Below are 21,664 nucleotides of genomic sequence, written 5' to 3' on the forward strand. Positions count from 1 at the left end.
CATATTCAAGAGGTCATTGACAATTCTGTGTCACAAAGCTTTTCTTTTGTGTTTTGTTTTTTGACTTTCAGTTTTTTTTTCCCTTTATTGCTGTTGTATCTGTGTCTTTGTATTTAAAGTGCGATTTTTATGGACAACATAAAGTTGAATCTTTTTTTATCCACTTCAGTAGTATATTGTATTATTATATTTATACCATTGACATTTAAGGTTATCATTGATTCAGTTCGATTAGTGCCTACCATATTTTTAAAATGGTTTTCTGTTCCTTGCCTTTTTCTTTCACCTTTTATTCTTTTCTGCCTTATCTTGCTTTAATTGATTATTTTATATGATTCTGGCTTTTTTCTTCTTAGCATAGCAACTATGCTTTTTTAAAAAAGCTTTTCTAGTAGTTACTGTTGAATGTGCCATATACACTTACTTAAAAGTGCTCTCCTGGAAAATCCCTGTGGTCAGTGATTAGGACTCCATGCTTCCACTGCCAGGGTCCTGGGTTCCATCCCTGGTGGGGGACTTAGGATCCCAGAAGCTGTGTGGCATAGCCAAAAAAAAGTGCTCTTCCAAATTACATTACATTACTTCATAGGTAGTACATGTTTTATCTTCACTTATAATGCCATTCCTTTCTTCATATACATTTAAAGTTTCTGATCTATATCATTACCCTTCTTTCTGAAAAATTTCTTGTAATGTTTCTTGCATCTTGCTGGCAACAGATTCCCTCAATTTTTTGTTTGTCTGAAATGTCTTTATTCTTGATTTCTGAGGGATAATTTTATTGTATATTAAAATCTAGGTTTGTGGGACTTCTTCCTTTTTAAAATTTATTTTTAATTGAAGGATAATTGCTTCACAATATTGTGTTGGCTTCCCCATACATCAACTTGAGCCAGTCATAAGTATACATACGTCCCCTGCCCTTGAACTGGCTTCCCACCTCCCACCCCTTCCCACCTCTAGGTTGTTACAGAGCCCTAGTTTGACTTCCCTGAGTCATATAGCAAATGCTCATGAGTTGTCTGTTTTGCATATGGAAGTGTGTATGCCTCCACGTTGTTGTCTTCATTCCTCCCGCCCTCTCTTCCTCCCCACCCCTCCTGTATCCCTAACTCTGCTTTCTGTGCTGCGTCTACTCTGCTGCCCCATACATAGGTTCATCGGGGCCATCTTTCCAGATTCCCTGTATGTGATATTTGTGGGGTTTTTCCCTCTATCTTACTTCAGTCTGTGTAATAGGCTCTAGGTTCATCCACCTCATTAGAACTGACTCAAATGTGTTCTTTTTTATGACTAATATTCCATTGTACGTATGTACAACAGTTTCTTTATCCATTCATCTGTTGACGGACATCTAGGCTGCTTCCGTGTCCCAGCTGTTACCCTAGTACTGCAGTGAACACTGGGGTATATGTGCCTTTTTGGATTTTGGCTTCCTCAAGGTATATGCCTGGTGGTGGGCTTGCTGGGTCATACGGTAGTTCTGCTCCCAGTTTTTGAGGAATCTACATGCTGTCTTCCATGGTGGCTGCATCAGTTTACATGCCCACCAACAGTGTAAAGAGGGTTCCCTTTTTTCCACACTCTTTGCAGCCTTTATTGTTGGTAAATTTTTTGATGACGGACATTCTGACCAGGGTGAGGTAATAATATCTCATTGTAGTTTTGATTTGCATTTCTCTGAGTGATGAGCGATGTTGAGTATCTTTTCATGTGTCTGTTAGCCATGTGTATGTCTTCTTTGGAGAAATATCTGTTTAGGTCTTTTGTCTGATTTTTGATTGGGTTGTTTATCTGGTATTAAGTTGTATGAGCTGCTTGTATAATTTGGAAATTAATCCTTTGTCAGTTGTTTCATTTGCTATTATTTTCTCCCAGTCTGAGGGTTGTCTTTTCACCTTGTTTATAGCTTGCTTTGCTGTGCAAAAGCTTTTATGTTTAATTCTGTCCCACTTGTTTATTTTTGTTTTTATTTCCAGTACTCTGTTAGGTGGGTCATAGAGGATCTTGCTGTGGTTTATGTCATTGAGTGTTCTGTCTATGTTTTCTCTAAGAGGTCTATAGTTTCTGGTCTTACATTTAGGTCTTTAGTCCATTTCGAGTTTATCTTTGTGTATGGTGTTAGGAAGTGTCTAGTTTCATTCTTTTACATGTAACTGTCCAGTTCTCCCAGCACCACTTATTGAAGAGCCCATCTTTTTGCCATCGTATATTCTTGCCTCCTTTATCAAAGATAAGGTGCCCATAAGTGAATGGGTTTATCTCAGGGCTTTCTCTCTTGTTCCATTGGTCTGTATTTCTGTTTTTGTGCCAGCACCATACTGCTTGGATGACTATAGCTTTGTAGTATAGTCTGAAGTTAGGAAAGTTGATTCCTCCAGTTCCATTCTTCTTTCTCAAGATTTCCTTGGCTATTTAGGGTCTTTTGTGTTTCCATACAAATTGTGAAATTTTTCGTTCTGGTTCTGTGAAAAATGCTATTGGTAGTTTGATGGGGATTGCATTAAACTGTAGGTTACATTTGGTAGTATAGTCATGTTTACAGTATTGATTCTTCCTACCCAGGAACATGGAATATCTCCACCTGTTAAAGTTATCTTTGATTTCTTTCATCAGTGTCTTATAGTTTCCTGTATACAGCACTTTTTTGTCTCATTAGGTAGGTTTATTCCTAGGTATTTTGTTCATTTTGTTGTGATGGTAAATGGGATTTATTCCTTAATTTCTCTTTCTGATTTTTTATTGTTAATGTATAGAAATGCAAATGCTTTCTGTGTATTGATTTTGTAACCTGTGACTTTACTAAAGTCACTGATTAGCTCTCTAATAAATTTGTGATAGTATCTTTAGGGTGTTCTATGTATAGTATCATGTCATCTGTGTACAGTGAGAATTTTACTTGTTCTTTTCCAATCTGGATTCTTTTTAATTCTTTTTCTTCTCTGATTGCCATAGCTAGGACTTCCAAACCTATGTTGAATAATAGTGGTGAGAGTCAACACCCTTGTCTTGTTCCTGATCTTAGAGGGAATGCTTTTAGTTTTTCACTGTTGAGAATAATGTTTGCTTGCTGTGGGTATGTTGTATAGGGCCTTTATTATGTTGAGGTAGGTTTCTTCTATGCCCATTTTTTGAAGAGTTTTTATCATAAATGGGTGCTGAATTTTAGGGGGCTTTTTTTTTTTAACATTTGAAATACATCAGTGTTTTCATGTAGTTTTCATGAAATTCTAAAGAGAAGTCTAATGTAGAACAGTCCTCTGTAGGCAGGGTGCCTTTTTTCCTTTCGATTCTTTCAAGATGTTTTCTTTGTTTTGATTTTCTTCAGTTTGAATGTTATTCTTGCCTTGGAAATCCCATGGACAGAGGAGCCTGGTGGGCTACAGTCCATGGGGTCTCAAAGAGTTGGACACGACTTAGCGACTGAACAACAGTACACTTCGGTATCGATTTTGGGGAGATTTAGCTTGGTTTGAACTCTGTTTCCTGAATCTGTGATTTGGTATCTGTCATTAATTCAGGGGAATTCTCAGTTATTATTGCTTCAAATATTTCTTCTTTTTTTCTCCATCTGGTATTCCCAAAATTCTTATTTCGGTTTTGGAAGTTTATTGACATTTCTTCTAGCTCACTGATTCTTTCTCCATGTTTAGGTACTAATGAGTTTATCAAAAGCATTTTTTTATTGGTTAGACAATGTTTTTGGTTTCTAGCATTTACTTTTGATCCTTAGAGTTTCCATCTGTCTCTTTACATTATCTATCTGTTTTGGATGTTGTCAGATCTTTCTCAGAGAAGGCAATGGCAACCCACTCCAGTACTCTTGCCTGGAAAATACCAGGGACAGAGGAGCCTGCTAGGCTGCAGTCCATGGGGTCGCTAAGGGTCGGACATGACTGAGCGACTTCACTTTCACTTTTCACTTTCATGCATTGGAGAAGGAAATGGCAACCCACTCCAGTGTTCTTGCCTAGAGAATCCCAGGGACAGGGAAGCCTGATGGGCTGTCGTCTATGGGGTCACACAGAGTCGGACACGACTGAAGTAACTTAGCAGCAGCAGCTCTTTCTCTTAGAGCACTTAGCATGTTAATCATGGTTTTAAATTTCAAGTCTAATTCCCACACTTCTGCCATATCTGAGTCTGATTCTGATGCTTGCTCAGCCTTTTTAAACTGTTTTTTGTGTTTTAGTATACCTTGTAATTTTCTTCGTGAAAGTGAGGCACGTGTATCTGATAAAAGGAACTATGTAAGTAGGCCTTTAGTCTGAGGTTTTATGTTTATCTGGCTAGCAATTAGGCTGTATTTACTATCTGTAGTAGCTATAGGTGTCAGGCTAGAGGGGGCTGGAGGATATTGCCCCTCTCTCAGATGGGTTGGATCTGTTAAAACCCCAGTTGATGTTACACGCTGGCAAAATAGTTTCTCTTGAGGAGGGCAGGCCTTGTTAGGAAGAACCGAATACTTTGGGTTTATTTCTAAATGAGAAAAATGGCTTCTTTCTCCCTTCCCTTGCCAGAATCTTGAAAGGAGTTTTCTCTGATCTTCTCTCAGAAAACCTTATAGGAATCCTGGAGGTAAAACTTCAAAAAAGTGTCTTCTGGAAGTTTTTCACTCTCAAACTTAGCCCCACTGTGCCGCCAGCAATGTCAACTATAATTTAGGTTTTCATTCTTTGGTAATGGTTCAAGCAGAGATGCTTGTGATCTTTTGTTCTGGTTTGATTCTCCTTTTTTGCCCATTTGTCTCTGTTTTGGGGCCAGTGGTTGAGCCTGTAACTTCCAGTCTCTGGATTTAAGAGTAGTTGATTTTCAGTTTAGATATTTATTATTCTCATTCAGGATTTCACCCATTCTAGCCAATTCCACCTTCTTCGTTACGTTACCTGTCGTCCTTATTTTTAATTTCTCAGCCCTCTACCGTAGCTATCCCATGAGCATTTAAACATACTGCCTAATGGCTGTGTTGTGAAGAAAATCAACCTTCTGCCCTCTTTCTCTGTCCAAACTACTTTGTTTCTCATTCCCCTCTTTATGGTCAGTGTTTGGAAGAGTTCTCTCTAATCATTGCCCTTCACTCCCTCACCTTTCATATACGACCAGGTATAATAGGTGTTTTTATCTTTTCACTTTGCAAAGACTTTCCTGTTGCTGTCCATCAGGCTTTTAAAAGTGTTCTGTAACAAAAGTTGTATGTATGTGTCTTTAAAGTAGTTTTCAAACAGCACCATAGCCTCTCATTTATCTCAGATTCATAGTTCTTTGTTTTCCTACTCTAAGGGATTCCTACCCCCCATTGCCAGTTTCTTGTGTGTGTTTTCAGAATTGTGTGTGTACATGTTTAGGGCTTTCACTGCAAAGAAAATAATGTTTGCTTATTTTTCCTTATGTAGTCTTAAGAGTGATGTATGTCAAATCTAAAATCTCTTTGAATTTGTGTAAAATAAAAATTCTAAATGATAAAAACTGTCATAGTGTAAATTTTTTTTTTTAATTGGCACACAGCAGGGCGTCCTGTAATTGATGACAATGAAATAGAAAGTATATGCCGTGGCTCGTATGTCACTTTTGGAACCAGGCTTTGCTGATTATTAGCTTTGTGTGATCTCTTTGTGTCTTAGTTTCCTTATTGGTAGACACATGAAATTATTATGAGGATTAAATGAATTATTACATATAAATCAGGATACAATTTATAAGGTATAGTAGCTGTTATTATTATTAGTCTCTCAGCAGTGTTAGCTACTCTTTGAAACATTTTTCTTTCTTTGGTGCCAGTGATAACAGATGATCCTGAATTTTCCTCTTGCTCACCATATCATCAGCACAGATCACTCTGAATTTTCAGCTGTCTACTTGACATTTTGGATTTTTGTAGACATCTTTTTTCAACATGTTTAAAATGGAATTTTTTATTTTCTCTTTTCCTCTCTTCTTTTATTTTCTCTTCTCTCTTTCCCTTTTTAATTTTCTCTCTGACCCCTCAATTTCATGTTTCCTCATCTTAGTTGTTATACCATCCACTCAGTGGAAAATCAAAACCATAAGAGCGATCCTTGTTTCCTTCCTTAAGATCATACACTTGCAGTATGTAATAGCTAAATACTATATATTTTATCTCCTGCCTCTCTTAATTCAGCTACTTCTCTTCATCTCAGTGAACTTTCTAATAATTCTCACTGGATTCCTAACCTTTTTCTGTGTATCTGCTTTAATCTCTCTCCAGGCATTTCCCTCCCAATACAGACAAGTTGTTTTAAAAGACTCAAACCTGTTTGTCATGCCACAAACATATTTTTCTCACTGTTCTTCATGACCCTGCATAATCTGGCTATTGCCTACTTTTCCTTCCTCATTTCTGCTCTTTTTTTCCCCTTACCTTTTTATTCTGTGTATTTTAGTCACATTGGTGGCTTTTCAGTTCCTAAACATGCCAAGTCCTTCTTTGCCTCTGTTTTCTTTCTACAGGATGAACTTTCTGCCTGAAATGCTATCATTGGCCTTACCTAAGTTAATCTTTAATGATAGTTTCCTCAGGGAATCTTCTTCATGACTCTTTTAGTATCCTACACTTCTTTTAAAAATTATATAATTTATTTTTTGACTGTGGATTGTGAAAATTGATAAACATCTTTTACTGTTGTGATTATATTTAAAAAATTAAATTGCTGTTTAATACCTTAGAATGAAAATTTGTTTATGGCTTTAGGTTATGTTAGAGAACATTGCTGTTGATGCTTTTACCACCAGTACCTATTTGCTTTGCAGATAGTGGGTACTCAGTAAATATTCATGAAACTAGTAGGTTCAGAACCTTAATTATTCTGCATCTAGATTGTGTCAAGTGTGATGACAGCAGTCCAGAAAGTAAAATTTTAATGGCACGCTGTTGTTGTAATTGGAGAGGCTACTACTTCCTGGTTCTCTGGAGCTGCACTGTCCAATACTGCACCCACTAGCTGTGTGTGACAATTTCTCCTTCAAATTTAAAAAAAAACTACTCTTTTGAATAATTCAGTGATTTTTAGTATATTCACAGGGTTGTGCAACTATTACCAGTATCTAATTCCAGAACATTCTCATCACCCCCAAAAGAATTGTTACCCATTAATAGGTTCTTCTCATTTCCCCGTCCTTCCCCAGAAACCAGTATTTTACTTCCTGTTTCTGTCCATCTGCCTGTCACCTGTGGCTTTGGAACACTTGAAGTGTGGCCGTTCCAAATCAAAATGTTTTGTAATTGTAAATTAGACGCTGGATCTTGAAGACTTAGTAGTATAAAATGTGAAATGTCTCCGAAATTTTAATGACATGTTAAAATGATAATTTTTAATATGTTGGAAGAAAATATTAAAGTTAATTTCTCCTGTTTACTTTTACTCTTGTTAATGTGATTACTACAAAATTTAAAAATGGTTTATGGAACACTCTCATACCATACATAAAAAGAAACTCAAAATGGCTTAAAGACTTAAATATAAGACACAATACTATAAAACTAGAAGAGAACATAGGTAAAACATTCTTTGGCGTAAATCATATCAGTGTTTTCTTAGGTCAGTCTCCCAAAGGCAAAAGAAATAAGAGCAAGAATAAACAAGTGGGAACTGATCAAATTTATAAGGTTACATAGCAAAGAAAACCATAAAGAAAGCAAAAAAACCACCTATGGATTACGAGGAAATATTTGCAAATGATGGAGCTGACAAGGGCTTAATTTCCAAAATATACAAACAGCTCACTAACAACAACAACAACAAAAACCCAATTTTGAAAAATGGATAGAAAACCTAAAGTAGCCATTTCTCTAAAGAAAACATACAGATTACCAGTGGGCACATGGAATGGTCAGCATTGTTAATTATTAAGAGAAATATGAACCAAAACTACACTGAAGTATAACCTCACACCAGTTAGAACTGGCCATCATTTAAAAATCTACAAATTATAAATTTGTAGGAGAGGGTGTGGAGAAAAAGGAACCCTCCCTTATATGACTAGTGCGAACGTGAATTGATGCAGCCACAATGGACAACAGTATGGAGGTTCCTTAAAAAATTGAAAATGGAGATGCCATATGATCTAGTGATTCCATTCCTGGGCATGTATCCAGACAGAACTATCGTACAAAAAGATCCATGCACTCCAGCGTTTGTAACAGCACTGTTGGGTTGGCCAGAAATTTGATTCGGTTTTGTGTAAGACGGCTTTAGTAGTGCTTAGTTGTCTTTAGTTTGAAACATTTTAGATTGTATTGTGACAGTTGTCATATCAGTGTGCATTTAAAAAAAATCAAAATTGGTGAATTTTTGTGTAGCCATTTTAATATTGAAGATGGAAGAAAAAAGTAACATTTTCAATATATTGTGCTTTATTATTTCAAGAAAGGTAAAAATGAAACTGAAAGAAAAAAAGATTTGTTCAGTGTATGGAGACGGTGCTGTGACTAATCAAATGTGTCAAAAGTGGCTTGTGAAGATTCTGGCTGGAGATTTCTTGCTGGCCAATGCTCAGTGGTCAGGTAGAGCAGTTGAAGTTGATAGCAATCAAATCAAGGTATTAATTGAGAATAACCAACATTATGCCAGGCTGGAGATAGCCAGTATATTCAAAATACCCAAATCAAGCATTAAAAATCATTAGCAACAGCTTGGTTATGGTATTAATCACTTTGGTTTGGGGTATAGCATAAGTTAGGCAAAAAAAATTTCTTGACCATATTTCCACGTGCAGTTTTCTACTTGTGAGGAAAACATTCCGTTTTTGAAACAAATTGTGATGGGTAGTGAAAAGGGGATACAGTACAATAATGTGAAGCATAAATAGATTGTGGGGCAGGTGAAATGAACCACCACCAACCACATTAAAGGCCAGTCTTCATCCAAAGGTGATGTATATGGTAGGATTGGAAAGGGAGTCTTCTATTATGAGCTCCTTCTGGAAAACCAAATGATTAATTCCAACATGTACGTCTCCCATTGAGACCAACTGAAACCAGCACCCCACAGAAGTGTCTGAAATTAGTTAACAGAAAATGCATAATCTTTCATCAGACTAACTCAAGACTGTCCGTTTCTTTGTTGACCAGGCAAAGACTGTTACAGCTTGGCTGGAAAGTTCTGATTCAGCTGTTATTTTCACCAGACCTTTCACCTTCAGATCTCCATTTATTTTGGTCTTTACAAAATTCTCTTAATAAATGTTACAGTTCCCTGAGACTGTAAAAAGCACCTGGAAGTTTTTGTTCAAAAAGATAAAAAGTTTTGGGAAGATGGTATTATGAAGGTGCCTGAAAAATGGCGGAAGGTAGTGAAACAAAATGGTGAATGCGTTGTTCAATAAAGTTCTTGGTGAAGATGAAAAATGTCTTTTATTTTTACTTAAAAACTGAAGGAACTTTTTAGCCAACCCAGTATTTACAGTAGGCAAGACCTGGAAGTGCCCTTGATGTCCATCAACAGATGAATGGATAAAAGAGATGTGAGATACATATATGTGTACATACACACACATGATGGAATACTACTCAGCCATTAAAAGAAACAGTGCCATTTGCAGCAACATGGATAGGCCTAGAGATAATCATATTAAATGAAGTCAGAGAAATATCATTTGATACCACTTACAGGTGGGACCTAAAAAAAAAAAAAGTTAAAAATACTGAATTCCCTAGTGGTCAAGTGGTTAGGACTCTATGCTTTCTTTGAGGAGACCCAAGTTCAGTCCCTGATTGGGAAACTAAGATCCCACAACATGCATGGCGTGGCCAGAAAAAAAAAGCAAATGAACTTATTTACAAAATAAAAACAGACTTACAGACATAGTGTACAAACTTACAGTTATCAAAATTGGGGGTGGATAAATTGGGAGTTTGGGATTAGTAGATACAAGTTGCTGCATATAAAAAGATAAAACAAAGTCCTACCATTTAGCACAGGTAATAACTATGTTAAATATCCTGTAATAAGCCACAATGGGACAGAATATGAAAAAGAATATATATGTATAGCTGGATGATTTTGCTGTATACCAGAAGCTAGCACAACATTGTAAATCAGCTATATACCTCAATTTAAAAAATACAGTCACTTAAAAAAAACTGGAAAAACCACATTTGTGGTTTATGTTCTATTTCTGTTGGACAGCCCTGGTCTAGAATTTGTTTTTTGTAAGTACCGCTAATGCATCCCCATGGCCTCAATTTCCCATTTTTCTTAGTTTCTTAGTTTTTCTAGTCTCTCAGTTTTCATATCAGCCCTGCTTTGGAAATATGACATGTCCTAAGCTTCAGGTTTTTAATTGCTTAGAAGGTAGAAATCTTTTTTCTTGAGCCCTGGAACAGTAGGGAAAACATAAGTTATTTATATTAAATTATGAGGAAATAATGGCAACTGTTAAATCTTTTAAGCCTCATTTCCAACAAATATGGAAGCATTGAATTTTACATTTATTTACATGATAGTAATAAGCAGTGTTCCTGAATTTGGTAATTGTGATTTGTCTAGGGAACAAACTAACTTTTTAAAATAGCATATGAGAATTATCGGTAACTTCAGGGGTCATTTAGAATTATATTTGCTTATCTGAAATTTGGATTTAAATTGTATTTTAGAAAACTTTCCTCAGAATAAATAGAAGAGAGGCTAATGTGATAAATTATCCCTTTAAAGTACAGTTTCAAAGTTTTCTGCTCCAGCATCATCATCAAAAGTCAACATATTGCAGTGTTAAGTGACTACTGTACATTTAAGCATTTACTGTTTTGCTGGCATTATCAGTACTGTATTCATTAAATTCCCCCATGACTGTATATGGTAGGTCCTATTATGATCTGCAGTTGACTGAGGATGAAACTGAGGTACAGAGTGGTTATTTAACTTGCTCAGAGTCAGGTAGCTAATGAGTTTTAAACAGGTTAAACAAAAGTAGCTTTATACTTTGTGCTTTTGTGATAAAATATTTCAGTTTTTAGTTTTTCACAGGAGAATGTAAGCTCCAAGTGGGCAAGAGCTTGGTTTTGTTACTTAGTTGTTTCACTGACATTTAAGATATAATATGTAGTAGATCCCAGGAAGTATGTGAAAGAATTTTGTGATTTTGATGATGTCAGTTCGTCACGAGACTTGGTTTTGAGAATCTACCAGAATTCCTTTAAATTCTGCACTGTTGCTTATTGTCAGTAATGTTCATTCATATATCAGATTAACTTCAGTATTATGTACTGTTTTGCATACTTCATGCATGTTATATCAATAAAATAGTTTATTTAAAAATTGTTTATTAGGAGCTGTGGCTTCTTTTCATCTCTTTTCCTTCTATGTGTTGGAAATGTATTGGAGCCACAAGGAAATGTCAGAAAAATCAAGACAACTAGAGGCTCCACTGTATGTTTAGATGAGTTAGGAGAAGAAAGTATAGTAAAGCACCTTCCAGCTGTTCTCAGAAAAAATGTATAATGATAGCAGCATTCTTTAAGGTTTTATCCAAAAGCCTCAGCCTCTCTGGTGGTTTTGGTCATTAAAATTTAGAAACATGTAATTTTATTTTTAGAAATTACAGTTTCCATTCTTAGTTTGAAAACAGGCCTGTGAAATAAATTTTATAATACAGGGCTTGAAATCAAAGGTTTTTGTAATTAATATTTTTAGGGGAAGGGTATGTGTGCTACTTCTATCCAGGAAATTTTCATTTAATTCTGAAGTGTATTCTCATTTTATAATAAAATTGAGAGTTAAATGGTAAGTGACTTACCTGAATTAGCATCATAAGTAACTGGCAGAACTGGAAATTAACTCCTTTCTGTCTGAATCCAAAAACTATGATTTTTAAAAATATTGTCTGTCATTTTGCTATTTTCTTTCTCCCATATAGTTCTCAGTCTTAAAGTGGGATTTTAAGTTAGTTTGTGTGGGCAGTGGTCTTGGAGTTTTGGATTGTGAAATACTGGATGTTTGCATTAGAGTATGAATGTAATAAAGAATAATTGGCATGATATAAAAATTAAGCTGTGAAAAATCTTCATCTTTAACTTTCCAGAAAAACCGACTCTAGAACAGAATACTTCTTTATAATGGGATTCATCATGGTGATGTATTTTCTTAAGCTTTTGTAGTAAATTTTTATACACAAAGTTTTCTTTCCCTGGAGTGAAAAAAATAAGACCCATTTTTCTCTGAGTTGTAATTTGGGGGGAAGTGAGGACAGAAATAAGGACAGAGCTATGACAATTAATAATTCTTTAGCATTTTACTGATGAGACAATTGGGGCAATTTGCAGGGCAACTTTTCTAATTTGTTACTGCTTTCTGCCCTCCCCTGAACTTTAGTGTAATAGTGTCCTTTAGTATCCTGCGGTTTTAAGGTTACTTACTTCTTTGGGGGAAGCAGATATTGTGGGGTGCTATAGAGAACTTTGAAAGCATTCATGATTTGCAAGATCCATTTACTCTTTTGTTTTCCTTAGAAGTCCTAGGGGAGAAAAATAGATTCTGTAAGTTACACTTTTGGCTTCGTAAATTGGTTAGTGAACATCTAATACCGCTGATTTTCATTTTAACATTCTTCATTCCTGTGCTTACTCAACAAAGTATTTTACCATTACTAAAGCTGTACATTTCATCCTCTTCTGCAGATATTAAAGATGATAATGATTTTTTTTTTTAGGGCATAGGAAGAAGTTCCCTATTATGCATATTTATAATTAAATCTAATTTGGGGGTAAAATTATCTTCAGAAAAATATGAAATACTTTAATCTCAAATGCAGAAATGGTTGTGAATCTAATTTTAGTTAAAATGCATAAACTAAGATTTTTAATCCTATATTATTAAAAAATAAGATAAAAGTCACATAAAATCTTTAAAATTTGGGTTTTAAAGTTATATTTTTTCTGTACTTAACATTCGATACTAAATTGTTTAGAAAAAGTGAAAATGATGATATCTTCTTTTGGGATGGTGGCAAAGTTAAGGACTTTAAAATAATCTTACATTTTTCCATCTAGTAAGCAAGATTAAGAGGTATGTTCAAAAGCAAAAATTTTCTTTTGAAATCTTATGGGGCTCTCTTTTGTAAGAGTACATGTGTCACTTAGGTATAAAGTGTAAAGTACAAAGTAAGTTGTTGTTTAGTTGCTAAGTTGTACCTGACTCTTAGCGACCCCAGGGATTGTAGCCCGTCAGGCTCCTCTGTCCATGAGATTTCCCAGGCAAGAATACTGGAGTGGGTTGCTGTCCTTCTCCAGGGACTCTTCCCGACCCAGGGACTGAACTTGAGTCTCCTGCTTGGCAGGTGGATTCTTTACCATATGGGAAGCCCCACAAAATAATTAAATGTAGATAAATATTTAAATCCTAACCAAAAAATGAAAACAAAACCTGTATTTTGAGGAATTAAGGTTTTAAAAATTGAGGAAAGGGGAGGATTGTTGTGTTAGGTGAATAGACCAGACACTAGTGAAGGTTACAAAATCTAAGTGGAGAGCCCATTTGCAAGCAAGTACATGTGACCACTGAAGTGAATCCCACTGGAGGGTTTTCTGAATCACAATCATTATTCTCTATGAGAATGGATTGTTAAAGATCATTGAGAGATTGAAGTGATAAGATTGATACGACAGTACTTTGAGAAATGTACAAAATATAGTAGATGTAGATAAATATAATACAAAAATCTGTTTTGAAAAGTAAGTAATTGCCATTGAAGTAAACTAAGCAAAAAAACAGATTGAGGAAGGCATTGGAAGATTCTAGTGGGCATTTAGGCTTCAGGAAATTGTTTGGAAAGGGATTAACTAGACATGGCTTTCATCATCCTGCTTGATGGTGTAATATTTTCAGTTAACCTATGCATCTAGAAATTTAAATGAGCGTGTATAGCCTAAATGACTTATAATGACCCTGACTTTTCTGTTTATCTCTAACCCATGTAGCCCAGGGTATCAGATGGCAGTGTTCGTCTATAGATGAATAGAATTATCACTTTGGATCTAATACACATGAATTTGGCAGGTATAAAATAGGTGTTAGCTAGTTTTCTCTAAACATTCCTATAATAAAGTCAACAGGACATTGTACTATTATTCAAAATGGCGTAATGTCGTTAAAAACATTGAAGTTAAATTTTGTTAGTGTTTCTGTTTTAAGTATTCTTCAGATTGGCTCATTACAGTCTTGAAAATTACAGAATATTATTTTTACTAGAGTAGATAAGCTTGAAAGAACGGGTTTCAAAAAATTTTTATAGGTAATACTTTAATAAAAATAGGTTTTTTTCCTTGCTGATATAACTAACATTTATTTTCTGTTTATTTTTAAGACGAGCAAAAATCAAATTAAAGTAGATCTTGTAGATGAGAATTTTACAGAATTAAGAGGAGAAATAGCAGGACCTCCAGACACACCATATGAAGGCAAGTACTTTTTTCTGTATCAAAATATTGTGCGTATTAGAACTTATCTGAAACACTAAATCAGAATAATCTTAAGCATTTATAAGCTACGTGGAAGGTAACTTCATTTGGCTTAAGGATATATACAGCAGTTTTTAAATAATAAATTTAGATACTTACCTAGACTGATTTTTCTTACTGAATTTTAGCTAACTTTTTTCTTTTCCCAAAACAGATTTAGTAGAGCTTAGCTACAGGTAATATTATGTTAGAATTTAACAGTGTAAAATTAAATTTACAACTAGCATGTTAAACATTTAACTTACGCGAACTCTCAGTTACCCTTCATATGGTATTTGTAACAAACTTTGTCTTAAATTTCTGACTTATGTTTATTTTTTAAAGCAAAGTTCCTCTTCCCTGTTTGTCATTTAGCGTGTAATTCACTCATATGTCTTTATACAGGCTGTATTCCAAATATTTAATTTTCTTTATTCGGGAAAGCTTTAAGTGATCATTTCAAGGCATATAGAAAAGAAAGGAGGCAGCTTTCCTGAACTCTGTTGACATACTAAGTCTTTATACTTTAGACCATGGAATTGGGGTGGTAAGATATAGAAAGAAGCTTTGTAAGCTTTTTATTTAGGCAGATCTTCAGTAGTGAATATTATTATATATTTGAGTTTATATGGTATAGCCAAGATTCTTGCATATAATAGGCATTCACATGCTTGATAGAAGTCATGTAATATTGTTTGTAGTAGCATTTATTGAGTTCTTATTTTGAGGTTTATGTGTCTTTTCTCATTCAGTCCTTAAAACATATCTTACGAGGTAAGTACGGTTATCACTGTTTCACAGATGAAGAAACTTAAGCTCAAGAAAGTTAAGTAACTGTTTAAGTCATCTAAGCTGCACAGCTGGGATTTGAGTCTCTAATAGCCTTTGACTCTAAAGCCTTTTTTCCTAATCTCTTTCTGCTCTTGAAAACAGGATTGATTGATTGTTGGAAGTGACAATGATGTCTCTTTTGAATGTAGTGGTTCTATAATTCTGTAATGAACAATAACTTAAAGTTTTTCAGAAGAATTAAGTGTCCTAGACTATTTTTCTGTTTTCATTTGAATTTTTAAAGGCCCTAAAATATCCTTAGCACATTCTACCAAATCTGAAATGATAAAATTTTATTTTTTGTTTTATAGTTCATATGAGCCATTTCTAGACTTACTTAATTTTTTATAGTACCTCCTATATACCAGGCCTCATCTGGATTCTTTCATGAATGATTATTCTTGAAGTCCTTTTGATAGTTGTTAGTTGGAGAAGAGATCTTGAGTTATCTTGCAAAAATCAAGTTCGTCCTTAGTAGCATATGTTATTTATGATATACTAGCTTCTTCTGAAGGCATACATTATAAATATTCTTGAGTTAGTTTTTTTTTAGGTTGTTTAGATGTGTTTTTAAAAGATAGTAGGGCATTATCACACTGCAGCTCTTCCAGTAAATTGATATTTATAAACAAGAGAGCTCCTGAACTAGACAAAGAGTTTGTTCCCTTCTTAGCAACTCTTAATAGAGGTACATGAAGTTTTTAAAAATTGGACAATACATACTTACTTGCAGGATGATTAAGTTATAACTATACCACATTCATTAGTTAGAAACAAGCTTGATCATTTTTAAGTGCTTATTTCTTCTGCTGCTGCCACTGAGACATTAATGTTTTATAACTTTAGTTTTAATATGCTTCTTGGATATGTATTTGAAATAGATTAATTTAAATTGTATTCTCATAAAACTGTTGAAGAGAAGTTCATTTTGTTTAAGAAAAGCATCATTTGAGGGCATTAGCTTAGATACTTTTTTTTGCAACATGAATGGAATAAAATATTTTGATAATGTGTATCTCAGGGCTCTTGATAAGTTTTGAGGGTTTTTGTTTTTTTTTTAATCTCAATAGCTAAGGCAAAAGTTTACATGGGAATGTTAAATTGTTAATAGCCATCATTAAGAAATCAGGCAGCTATTTTATATAGTGTAGAAAGTAATCAGATTGAGTTAAAATGACCATGTTATTGTATGTTACCTCAATTTTCTTCTTTTGCCTTAATGGCTCAGTGGCAAAGGAACAATTCAGTTCTTGAGCCTTTCTCCCTAAGAGCTGTTTTAAATTTACGGAGTCATTCTTGATGTTTAAAAAAAAAAATCTCACTGCTACCCCAGCTTCCCTTTGGACTAAGTTAAATTTAAAGATTATAGATGTTTAATATTAAAAGCTGTTGTTCAAGAAGTAAATATTTTATAGTGAAAGCTGTTATGATAGTAATATAGTTATTGAATATTATAAAGCCTTCTTAGTTGTGTTGTTCTGATACATATCAAATAATGTTGCGGTTAATGCTGTATTGATTATATATTGAAGTTGTCAAATAATGCAAGACAGAGCATACTAACAGCATATGGAGTAGAAATAGGATTTGGGGGACTCTAGGGTCCGGAAAATCCCACAGACAGAGGAGCCTGGTGGGCTGCAGTCCATGGGGTCGCTAAGAGTCGGACACAACTGAGCGACTTCACTTTCACTTCTCACTTTCATGGCATTGGAGAAGGAAATGGCAACCCACTCCAGTGTTCTTGCCTGGAGAATCCCAGGGACGGGGGAGCCTGGTGGGCTGCCGTCTATGGGGTCGCACAGAGTCGGACACGACTGAAGCGGCTTAGCAGCCGCAGCAGGGTCCAGCATTATTTCTGTAGTATTTCAGGGCTCTCATACTGCTCCTAAGAGATTGTTTTGGACATTCAAGAAGGAAGAACCTTATATGAAAGGTTATAGAGACAGTAATTTGAAATTTAATGGAAAAAAGTAAAGTTCATAGGAGGAAAAAAGAAGACTGTACATATTACTCAGGCCAAATTTATTATACCTACATTTGAAGCTAACATTTATAACTCTGAACATAAAGTTATCTCTGTATACACAAAAATTTCCTGAGATCCTCTTCTCTTGGCTCTTTTTCTTTTGTTTCATTTTGGCTTCTTTACTTCCTATTTCACTGCTGTCACGTGCTCTGTGCTTCAGGCATCTAGTTCTACTTGTATACCAGTCAGTCTGAGAGTCTATTAAAAAGAATAAGCAAGAAAAGAAGAATTGGAACCAAAAAGGAGCGAAGAAAGTGGTACCAAGTGAATTACTCTTTTCATTCTCAGATCCGCATTCATTTATTCCTAACAGTGAAAGAAGTGAAGGATATACTGAGGATTGAGTGTATAGAATTTTGAAATCAATAGTGTTCCTAGTTCACAGTTACTATTTGTATTTTGTTACTTTTTATTATGGAAAATTTCAGATACATACAGAAGGCAAATAGTATAATGAAACTTCCATGTACTCATCAGCCAGCGTTAATAACTATCAATTCATGGCCAGTCTTTGATCTAATTTGCTTGATTATTTTGAAGCAAATTCAAGACGTAGTTTTATATATAACTATTTCACTGGCACAGTTTTGTTTGTTGTATTTTGGAATGGTAAATACTCTATGTTAATGGAACATAAAATTTTAGAATTAGAAGTTATTTTAGAGTTTGGACTCAAATCCAGTCTGAAGTCCAGTGCAAGACTCCCCCACTTCAGAGTTTCCTGAGGGGTAGTTATCCTCGCTTTTAATATCTTAGTATGGAAAGCTAGATAAACTTTTTTAAACAAATACCCTGTTAGCTGCTAGTTGCTCAAGATAACTTCATACCAGTATGTTGCCTACTGTGTATATATTACTGGTTAGAACAATCTTTTTGTAAAGTTTTGCATTTTATATACCTATTTAGGGGAAGAGAGTAGATTTTTGTCTTTGTGCCTACCTCTTGTCTTATTGTTGAATTTTGATTTTTAAATTTTAACAAGAAGTATTGGCATTTTATGTCCCAAATAAAAGTTTGGGACAATTTCACATTTGAGAGAACCAGCTCAATATAGATTTTTTCAGTTTATGGCATAATCTGTGTATCTTTATTCTCTGTACCTTCTGTGCCTTTATACTTCCCTATCTTCTTTCCTTTTTTCTTTCCATTTTTTTGTCTTATTTAGCAGCTTTTATCAGTGTGGACTAAAGGAAGCAAAAGCAGATAGAACCTGCACTCCGTAATTGTTCCAGTGAAGTCTTTGGCGTTGGATTGTCTATAGATTTAATGTATTCATCCATCTCTAGTCTGATTATTCACTGATAAGCTAATATCAGTTGTATAAAATGGGTATTGTGTATGCTTTAAGTGACTTTTAAATTAAAAACTAGTAATATTTTGTCTGTTTCCTTTTTGGGTTTCAAATTTAAAGTGAATCTGTTGTAATTGAATATAAAATAGTATATGTTTTGAAAAGTTCTATCACTGTATTTGGCTTCACATATTTGAGGCAAGCGACATTCTTAACTTTCTGTTTTCCCCATTTTTTAGGAGGAAGATATCAACTAGAGATTAAAATACCAGAAACATATCCATTTAATCCCCCTAAGGTATTGTAAGCCCATTTTTATGCATGAACTATATTTCTTGGTTCATTTAATTAATACATACTTTAGTATTTATTAAAATTACAGATTTTGTGTGTGTGTTTGCTTTGTAAGTTTGGTGTGGACAAGGTTTCAGGTAATGGCAAACAGTTTGCTTCTGGAATTAGAATGAAAAGCAAGCTTACTTAGAGGCAGCTAGTAATGTATTTAGACAGGAACAAGATCTATATCTGACAGTGGCTTAAATTCTAGGTCTGGAAAAACTTGCAGTGTCCCAAATTTAGAGAATCGTAAACATTTTTATTTGCCTCAAAGAAATATGTGTGTGTGTGTGTATTTTTTTAAGGGAATAGTGTATTCTGGATTTATTCAGCATTTATTTGAATGCTTTGTGCCAGTATAGCAGTAAATAAAGCTTTTACTGTCCTTGCTGTCATAGAGCTCATGTTCTAGTGGGATGAAAAAAATGAACAAATCACTGCAATAGTGATAAATGTTAAAGAGGAAACAGAATAACCTAGGATTGTGTATAACAAGTGGAACTAGCCTAAACTTACATTTTGACTGAACTGCTTCCTTTCCGTCTTTCCTTTTATTGTCCTCACCATTTTAGTTTAGGCTTTCAGCCTTGTTACTTCCTCTGTTTTGCCTGTTACTTAATCCCCATTTCATTTTTGCCACTACTGTTCATTCTTTGTAGTGCTGTACTGTAAATCTTCCTAAAGTGAGTTTTTGATCATGTTTTGTTTCTTCTCTTTCCTTGTTAATAGTCTAAACTCCTTATAGCGATGGGCATTTAAAATCTCCTATAATGTGCTTCTGTGGTCTTTTCCACTTTGACCCACAAAATCGGTTTCATTTTCCAACCTAGATTATTTGCTGTTTGTATAATGCTTATTCTTTCACACTTTCCTGTCATTTTCACTTGAATCATTATCCCTGTCATTGACAATGCTGGTTTTCTTTTGAGGTCTGGGTAAAGTATTACTTTCTCCATTAAGCTGTGCCTGTCAAAATGTTTCTCCCTTTACCTCAATAGCATTTTATATAACTTATATAGGACTAACACAGTTATAGTATGAATTAATGTATTGTATTATTTGGGGATATATATCTTTTACTAGCTTTTGTGTTCCTGAGGTCAAAGACCATGTCTTTTTTTATTTTTTACTTTTTTTATTTTTACTTTATTTTACTTTACAATACTGTATTGGTTTTGCCATACATTAACATGAATCCACCACGGGTGTACATGCGTTCCCAAACATGAACCCCCCTCCCACCTCCCTCCCCATAACATCTCTCTGGGTCATCACCGTGCACCAGCCCCAAGCATGCTGTATCCTGCATCGGACATAGACTGGTGATTCGATTCTTACATGATAGTATACCTGTTACAATGCCATTCTCCCAAATCATCCCACCCTCTCCCTCTCCCTCTGAGTCCAAAAGTCCGTTATACCCATCTGTGTCTTTTTTGCTGTCTTGCATACAGGGTCATCATTGCCATCTTTCTAAATTCCATATATATGTGTTAGTATACTGTATTGGTGTTTTTCTTTCTGGCTTACTTCACTCTGTATAATCGGCTCCAGTTTCATCCATCTCATCAGAACTGATTCAAATGAATTCTTTTCAACGGCTGAGTAATACTCCATTGTGTATATGTACCACAGCTTTCTTATCCATTCATCTGCTGATGGACATCTAGGTTGTTTCCATGTCCTGGCTATTATAAACAGTGCTGCAATGAACATTGGGGTACATGTGTCTCCTTCAATTCTGGTTTCCTCGGTGTGTATGCCCAGCAGTGGGATTGCTGGGTCATAAGGTAGTTCTATTTGCAATTTTTTAAGGACTCTCCACACTGTTCTCCATAGTGGCTGTACTAGTTTGCATTCCCACCAACAGTGTAGGAGGGTTCCCTTTTCTCCACACCCTCTCCAGCATTTATTGCTTGCAGATTTTTGGATCGCAGCCATTCTGACTGGTGTGAAGTGGTACCTCATTGTGGTTTTGATTTGCATTTCTCTAATAATGAGTGATGTTGAGCATCTTTTCATGTGTTTGTTAGCCATCCGTATGTCTTCTTTGGAGAAATGTCTATTTAGTTCTTTGGCCCATTTTTTGATTGGGTCGTTTATTTTTCTGGAATTGAGCTGCATAAGTTGCTTGTATATTTTTGAGATTAGTTGTTTGTCAGTTGCTTCATTTGCTATTATTTTCTCCCATTCAGAAGGCTGTCTTTTCTCCTTGCTTATATTTTCCTTTGTTGTGCAGAAGCTTTTAATTTTAGTTAGATCCCATTTGTTTATTTTTGCTTTTATTTCCAGAATTCTGGGAGGTGGATCATAGAGGATCCTGCTGTGATTTATGTCGGAGAGTGTTCTGCCTATGTTCTCCTCCAGGAGTTTTATAATTTCTGGAAAAGACCATGTCTTAATACACCTTTGTGTTTTCTCTGATTCCTAAAAGTACAGTGTCCCTTGAGCATATATTAGTCTTTCCAGAATTCATTCACTCAACCTACTGGTTGAGTGTTTAATAATAGACAGGGTAAAAAAAAAAAAAAAGAATAGACAGGGTAATGGAAGTTCCAGGGTAAAGTGTCACCTACCATTGTGAGGTGCCTGATTCTCTGTTATTTATGTTCATCTATTTTCTGATAAACCTGATTGATTTTTTAGATTGTGGTAAGTAAACATAAAACTTGCTACCTTAACCAATTGTACATGCACAGTTTAGTGGCATTAAGCAGATTCCGTTTGT

General features: G+C 34.9%; 1 protein-coding gene across 3 annotated transcripts in view; it reads left to right on the plus strand.

Moving 5' to 3' along the window:
* UBE2K (ubiquitin conjugating enzyme E2 K) overlaps positions 1 to 21,664 on the plus strand; it is a 71,322-nt gene that overhangs the window by 27,768 nt on the left and 21,890 nt on the right. For all 3 annotated transcript variants that reach the window (XM_069593978.1, XM_069593979.1, XM_069593980.1), the window contains exons 2-3: positions 14,317 to 14,410; positions 18,840 to 18,898. In XM_069593978.1, coding sequence (XP_069450079.1) covers positions 14,317 to 14,410; positions 18,840 to 18,898 — 153 coding nt within the window. The remainder of the gene's footprint in view (positions 1 to 14,316; positions 14,411 to 18,839; positions 18,899 to 21,664) is intronic.

This window comes from Ovis canadensis, chromosome 6, assembly GCF_042477335.2.
Source record: "Ovis canadensis isolate MfBH-ARS-UI-01 breed Bighorn chromosome 6, ARS-UI_OviCan_v2, whole genome shotgun sequence".
NCBI classification, from domain to species: Eukaryota; Metazoa; Chordata; class Mammalia; order Artiodactyla; family Bovidae; genus Ovis; species Ovis canadensis.